General features: G+C 41.6%; 1 protein-coding gene across 3 annotated transcripts; it reads left to right on the forward strand.

The window, feature by feature from the left end:
- The first annotated feature begins 356 nt into the window (after positions 1–356).
- Positions 357–6,643, forward strand: CYP2R1 (cytochrome P450 family 2 subfamily R member 1). Of its 3 annotated transcripts, XM_083863946.1 has the most exons (5): positions 357–1,487; positions 3,313–3,454; positions 3,743–4,375; positions 5,382–5,711; positions 6,309–6,643. In XM_083863946.1, the coding sequence occupies exons 1-5, from the start codon at positions 1,203–1,205 to the stop codon at positions 6,482–6,484; spliced, it is 1,566 nt and encodes a 521-aa protein (XP_083720072.1). In that variant the 5' UTR covers positions 357–1,202; the 3' UTR covers positions 6,485–6,643. The 3 variants fall into 3 exon arrangements, with proteins under 3 accessions (XP_083720072.1, XP_083720073.1, XP_083720074.1); XM_083863947.1 differs by lacking the exon at positions 3,743–4,375 and having other exon boundaries at positions 567–1,487; XM_083863948.1 differs by lacking the exon at positions 357–1,487 and having other exon boundaries at positions 3,219–3,454; positions 4,179–4,375.
- Positions 6,644–7,052: the final 409 nt, after the last annotated feature.

A 7,052-nucleotide genomic window follows, 5' to 3' on the forward strand; every position in this document is an offset into this window, starting at 1 on the left:
AATAGTAGTGACATAATAACAAAACCAGTGTGTCTGGAAGCAAATCTGGGTTTGTTTTAGAAGTGTTTTGCCAAGAATGTCACATGGCAACACTGCTCTCTGACCTCTGCCTTCCCGATCTTGGCCTCTCCTGCAGCTCAAGCCCTGAGCCATCATCCCACTGAGTAACAACAACCTTTGCACTTTATGTGTGTGATCTGAGGCCGGGCCCTTTGCAGCTGCTGTCAGTGTCCCCAGGCCCGGCTGCACAGCACAGGGACCCGCGGGCATCATCCCTGGAGCTGCTCCCGCCCGCCTGCCACCAGGAATCTGGGAGGTGCACACATCTGGGAACCACCGCGGGCCTCACTGGCCCACGCCCCAAGTGTCCCTGGGAAAGACATCCCGAAACCGCGTGTTTGGGATTCCACAGAGACTCCACAAGGAGCAGGGAGCGCTGGCTCCATCCCAGCCTCAGTGGGGAGCGCGCAGCCAGCGGCGGGTTGGAACGCTGCGGGAACACCGAGGGGACAAATCTGGGTGTTTAGTCCAGGAAAAAGGAAGGAAAACAAAACAAAAAACCAAAAACAAACAAAAAAAAAGGGAAGGGAAGGGAAGGGAAGGGAAGGGAAGGGAAGGGAAGGGAAGGGAAGGGAAGGGAAGGGAAGGGAAGGGAAGGGAAGGGAAGGGAAGGGAAGGGAAGGGAAGGGAAGGGAAGGGAAGGGAAGGGAAGGGAAGGGAAGGGAAGGGAAGGGAAGGGAAGGGAAGGGAAGGAAAGGAAAGGAAAGGAAAGGAAAGGAAAGGAAAGGAAAGGAAAGGAAAGGAAAGGAAAGGAAAGGAAAGGAAAGGAAAGGAAAGGAAAGGAAAGGAAAGGAAAGGAAAGGAAAGGAAAGGAAAGGAAAGGAAAGGAAAGGAAAGGAAAGGAAAGGAAAGGAAAGGAAAGGAAAGGAAAGGAAAAAAACCACCCCAAATTAACAACAGAAAAAAAAAAAAAAAAAAAAAAAAAAAAAAAAAAAAAAACCCAAACAACCCACAAACAAACAAAAAAATCCACACAAAAAACCCTAAAAAAACAGGAAAAAAAAAAAAAAAAAAAAAAAACCCACTCAAAGCGAGAGCAAAGAGCCCAAAGCAGCGCTCTCCTGACGCGGCGGGCGGGGCCTCCCCGGGCCAATGCTGTGCTGTGCCGGCCGGGCCGAGCGGAGGAAGCGGCGGCGGGCCCGATGCGGGCGGTGGCGGCGGAGCCGGGGGCGCGCCCGGGCGCGGCGACAGCCACAGCCACAGCCACAGCCACAGCCACAGCGGGCGGCGGTGGCTCCTGGCTCCTGCCGCTGCTGGCGGCGCTGGCGCTGCTGCTGTCGCTGGTGGTGCGGCAGCTGCTGAAGCAGCGGCGGCCCCCCGGCTTCCCGCCCGGCCCCGCGGGGCTGCCCCTGCTGGGGAACATCCCCGCGCTGGGCGCCGGGCAGCCGCACCTCTACCTGCGCCGGCAGAGCCAGATCCACGGGCAGGTACCGCCGCCTGCGGGAGCGGGGAGGGCCGGCCCGGGCAGCCCGGGCACGGGGGAGCCGCGGGATGGGATGGGGTGGGATGGGATGTGTCGCCTGCCCGCCCCGGCCCGGGCGGATGCTGCGGGAGCGGGGGCACAGGGCTCTGGCGGAACCGCGCTCCCAATACCCCAATACCTTCAGCGAGCTATTGGAGATACTTACAGTAACTATGTAACACCGGATCTTTCTCTCTCTCTCTCTCTCTTTTTTTTTTTTTTTTTTTTTTTTTTTTTTACTTTCGCCTATATCCTGTATCGTGCGTTTCTTTCCATCAGCCAGTTTTAAGCCAATCTCCTCTTACAGGCTTTGAAAAAGTTAACCCCGAGCTCTACCTAACATGTGTTTTGATAATAACAATAATAATAATAATGATAATAATAAGTCAGTGTTCTTCAAGTAAAATATTAGGAAAAATACAACAGAAATAGGAAGGGAAATGTGTTGTCAAATACACCAAGCTCTTAAGCAGCCAATCTCCTCTTACGGGCTTTGGAAAAGTTAACTCCGAGATCTAGCATGTGTTTTGGTAGTAATAATAATTTTAAAAGTCAATGTTCTTCAAGCAAAATATTAGAACGGAAACAGGAAGGGGAGTGTGTTGTCAAATACACCAAGTTTTTACTTGCCTGGAATGCCGTATGGAGTTTTAGTCATCTGCTCTCCGAAAGGATCCTGCAGAGTTTGAGGGAAAATGGAAACATTAGGATTTGGGAGACTCTGGAAAAATACAATCAAAGTGTGGGGGGTTTTTTTTGTTTGGGTTTTTTGTTTTGTTTTGTTTTGTTTGTTTTGTTTTTAATATGATATAGAAATAAAGATAAATGAGCTAGACAAAACTATACAAAACTCACAAATAGTTTGCAGAAATACACTGGGAGTGTCTTCTTGACACATTAAAAAAGAAGAGCCATTATAACAGTGAAAATACCAAGTTTGCTAAAATAAAATAGTCACAGACTCATAGAACAATTTGGGTCAGAAAAGGCCCTTAAGATCATTGACTCCAACTGCTAAGCCAGCATTGCCAAGTCTGCCACTAGACCCAAATGTCCCCAAATGCCACATCTACACAGCTTTTAAATGCCTCCAGGGATGATGGCTCCACCACTTCCCTGGGCAGCCTGTTCCAGTGCCTGACAACCCTTTGGGTGACAACCCACTTGTCACAGAATCTGTAATTAGACTAACACAATTTCATATTGTGGAGGTCACCAGCTTTGACATGGAGACAAATCTAAAGATTTGTAATGGCAAAAATACAGATTTCTAATGCTGAAAGAATGTATGGAAAAGGAGCTAAGGTTTCAGTTTTCACTTTAGGCTCAGTTTTCATTTTTAAAATGTAGGTTCAGATTTTAATTTTATTTTTAATCCTGTAAGTGCCTTCTGCAGGCTGTCTTGTACCTTTCTCCAAAGCACCTTGTGCTAACCAGGTGTGGAAATGGGAGCTGGGCCTGCCTGGGCTCTGCTCTCAGTAGTTGCCTGTCACCTTGGCTCTCACTCCTCTCTAAGGACTATATGAAAGTTTCTGGTTTCTTTAGGTGCCCAGCAAAGCACAGAATGTAGTGTGGGCTAATTAATTTTATCTTTTAACAAAGCAAATTAGCTCACCACAGACTCTCCTGTGTAATGCCACCTCTGGTCACTTGTGTGCCCCAGTGAAGATTGTTCAACTCTGCATTTCTCATTGATGTTCAGTGTTGTTTCACTTTTTCACTCCTTGTACTCAAGATTGGGTTGTAATAGCATTTGACATTTTTATTCCTTTTTTTTTTCCCCCTAAAAGATCTTCAGTCTTGATCTGGGGGGTATATCTGCTGTTGTGCTGAATGGCTATGATGCAGTGAAGGAATGCCTCGTCCATCAAAGTGAAATTTTTGCAGACAGGCCGTCCCTTCCCTTGTTCAAGAAGATGACAAACATGGGAGGTGAGTGCTAATGTCTTCTGTATAAAAATGTAATTTTGGTCCCATAGATGAACAAATCACATGAAGCATCTCCTTTAGCCATTTTCTCTACTTGTCCATTCATAAAATGCTTGATGCTTCTTTAAAGATATTACTTGGAAAGGATTGTCACTCGTGGACTATGTTCCATGGCAAAGATGTCTGAAATATTTTGTCTCGTTTTTTTTGTCTTGTTGAATAATTTTATTATCTTATGGGGGAAGAAAAATAAAGCATTGCATAAAATACTGTGTCAAAATATTTTTTCAGGCTTACTGAACAGTAAATATGGCAGAGGATGGACAGAACACCGCAAATTAGCTGTAAATAGCTTTCGAATTTTTGGATATGGTCAAAGGTCCTTTGAACACAAAATTTCAGAAGAATCTCTGTTTTTTCTTGATGCCATTGAGACATACAAGGGCAGACCCTTTGATCTTAAGCACTTGATAACAAATGCTGTTTCAAACATTACTAATCTGATTATTTTTGGAGAACGTTTCACATACGAAGATACTGAATTTCAGCACATGATTGAGATTTTTAGTGAAAACGTTGAATTAGCTGCTAGTGCTTCTGTATTTTTATATAACGCTTTTCCTTGGATTGGTATCTTGCCATTTGGGAAACACCAGCAGCTCTTTAAAAATGCAGCTGAAGTCTATGAGTTTCTTCATGAGCTTATTGAACGTGTCTCTGAAAATAGGAAGCCTCAGTCACCTCGACATTTCGTAGATGCATATTTAGATGAGATGGATTGCAATGGAAAAGACCCAGAATCTACATATTCAAGAGAAAATTTAATTTTCTCCGTTGGAGAACTCATCATAGCTGGGACAGAAACCACAACAAATGTTTTAAGATGGGCAGTGTTATTTATGGCTCTTTATCCAAACATCCAAGGTAAGAAATTTGACGTTTTGAGGAACCAATTCACTTTCCTATTGCAAACTTAAAATGCTTTTTCAAAGTGGTGAATTGATCCATAATCATCACCAAAAAAAAAGCTTTGTATATATTATTCTATTGTATCATTTACCAAATATACTGTAGACAGAGGTGGAAGGCTTGTTTTAAATGCAGACAAAGAGTATATCAAAAGTCAAGTGTCATAATAAAATTTTCACATACTATTTTATGAATACATTTTTATGAAGGTTTAATACTTTTAAGTATTTCTAATATATTTAAGTTTAGCAGTGTGATGCATGATCTGCTGTTGGCAGATGTGCTAATCTATGTAGTTAATAAATAATAAGAAAATGTAATTAAATATGAAAGTAATAAACTAAATTAAAAACGTACAAGTGTCAGCAAAAATGTAAATCAGGTTGTGGTTAACAATTTAGGTACAATTTTTTTTATCCTAAGTGCCCCAGTTCACCACAGATTTACATATGATAGACAGGAATACTTACACTTTTAGAAGAACAGAAATGGCACTTAAAAATAAAAAAGATGTGTTACGGTCATTCTGAAGTAAGAGAGCAATAGATGTCTGAGTGTTAGCCTGGACATTTTGAGGAGAATTTTGGATTCTAGAAGTGAACAGTCATGTTTCTGGTTTTACTGCCTCCACTTTTCCTGCCAAAACCTCAGCAGTGCTTGGTTCAGTTGGGGCTTCCAGGATTTGGAGGAAGGCAGGCCCAGACTACTTGGAAAGTTACTATTGGTACTTTGACCAAAAAATATCACTCTAATATCAATTTCACCATTGGTTCAGAATGGGGATAATAACACTAACCATGGATAGGAATATAGAGTCTAAATTGAAAAGCTTGCAAGCTACTGTTTTTTATATATCACATTTCAGTATTCTTGTAAAATGTATATGTATACACAAATACTTTAGCTTAAATTAAAATGTAAAGGCTATTACAAAATAAACCTCAGATTTTATTCCTAACAGGCCAAGTTCAGAAAGAAATCGATCTTGTCATTGGCCCAAACAAAATGCCCACCTTGGAGGAGAAGTGCAAGATGCCCTACACCGAGGCTGTTCTGCACGAGGTTCTGAGGTTCTGTAACATAGTCCCTCTAGGGATTTTCCATGCAACTTCCAAGGACACTGTTGTGCGTGGCTACACGATTCCTGGAGGCACCACCGTCATCACAAACCTCTACTCTGTTCACTTCGATGAAAAATACTGGAGCAATCCAGAGGTGTTTTTTCCTGAGAGGTTTTTGGACAGTAATGGGCAGTTTGTCAAGAAAGATGCGTTTATTCCTTTTTCCCTAGGTAAGAGCAATTCTTTCCACTGTTCCTTTTCACAAATCCAGAGACGTGTAAAGTGTAAGGGATGGCAAGAAAGGGACAAAATGATATCCTCAGTTCTGATTTAAAGACATCCAATATAATTCAATTTAAAGATATTCAATATAATTTGCTCTGGAGATAACAGATTTTAGCATAACATCTTTTATATAGAGGAGCTCAGTATTATACATAAACTAATAAAAATCCTCCCTACAAAGTTCTAATAATTGCCAGTTAATAATAACTGGCAGTAGATGTAATTAAGAAAATGATAGGGGGAAAAGGCTAAAATTCACAATGCCATTTTTTAGAAGAGCATCTTCTATCTAGATTGGCACTTCAAGACAAGATGGAGTAAGTAACAAGTGTATCTAAATCAATTCAACAGAATTGGTTTCAATGGCATTTGTGAGCAACAAATTCTCTAAAATCAGTTTCTAAGTTATCACCTATATCCTACAAAATACTGCCACACAGCACTCACAGAACACAGAAATGACCATTCCTATTCATCAGAAGAGCAAAAACGCGACTGAAAGTATCTTAAATATTTTTTAAAACTTTTTTTTTTCAATTCAGGGAGAAGACATTGTCTTGGAGAACAGCTGGCTCGAATGGAAATGTTTTTGTTTTTCACCTCGTTGCTACAACGATTTCACCTGCACTTTCCTCATGGGGTGATCCCAGAGCTGAAGCCAAGGTTAGGGATGACCTTACAACCGCAGCCCTACCTCATCTGCGCCGAGAGGCGGTGAAGGGAAGGGCTGAGGTGGGCAGGTGGAGCACACTGCTCCAAGCTACAGCTCAGGATCCACTTTGCCTTCTATTCCTAAACGTGTTCAAGCCAGAGTAACAAAAATTTAAAGGACTTATCGTTTATTTTTTACTTGGTTTTCAAAGAAAAAAACAACAAAGCCGAACCAAAGGTGTGGAACGCATCCTGTGTGAAACTAACATTTTCACTCCAGAAGACTATGTTAAATCTAACTTCTGATACAGTTTTTAAATATTTAATTACTTAGCAAGCCATTTTGCTTTGAGAGAATATTTTCATAAGCATGGAGAATATGGCTCAAAATGTATATGTTTGAATTCATCCATGGAAATATCATTTCCATTATTCCAGCTAAGCCATTTTTTATAATTATTCATTAAATTTTCATAGCTAAAAGAACTTTAAAAGGTGTCTATTTAAACATCTGTAACCAAGAATAAACTATATTTTCCAGCCTTGACAAACAGATTGTCTATTAAAGCATTTTAATCCCTCTTTGTCCTTGCCCTGTCTTCCCAGTTGATCATAATTTTCTATTGAATCAGATA

This window comes from Zosterops lateralis, assembly GCF_965231275.1.
Source record: "Zosterops lateralis genome assembly, chromosome: 6".
Lineage (NCBI taxonomy): Eukaryota > Metazoa > Chordata > Aves > Passeriformes > Zosteropidae > Zosterops > Zosterops lateralis.

Bases quoted from the DNA above. Each gene is read 5' to 3' on its own strand.
- CYP2R1 (XM_083863946.1), top strand. From the start codon at position 1,203: ATGCGGGCGGTGGCGGCGGAGCCGGGGGCGCGCCCGGGCGCGGCGACA. The intron at 1,488-3,312 runs GTACCGCCGCCT...TCCCCCTAAAAG, and splicing joins AGAGCCAGATCCACGGGCAG to ATCTTCAGTCTTGATCTGGG. The intron at 3,455-3,742 runs GTGAGTGCTAAT...ATATTTTTTCAG, and splicing joins GAAGATGACAAACATGGGAG to GCTTACTGAACAGTAAATAT.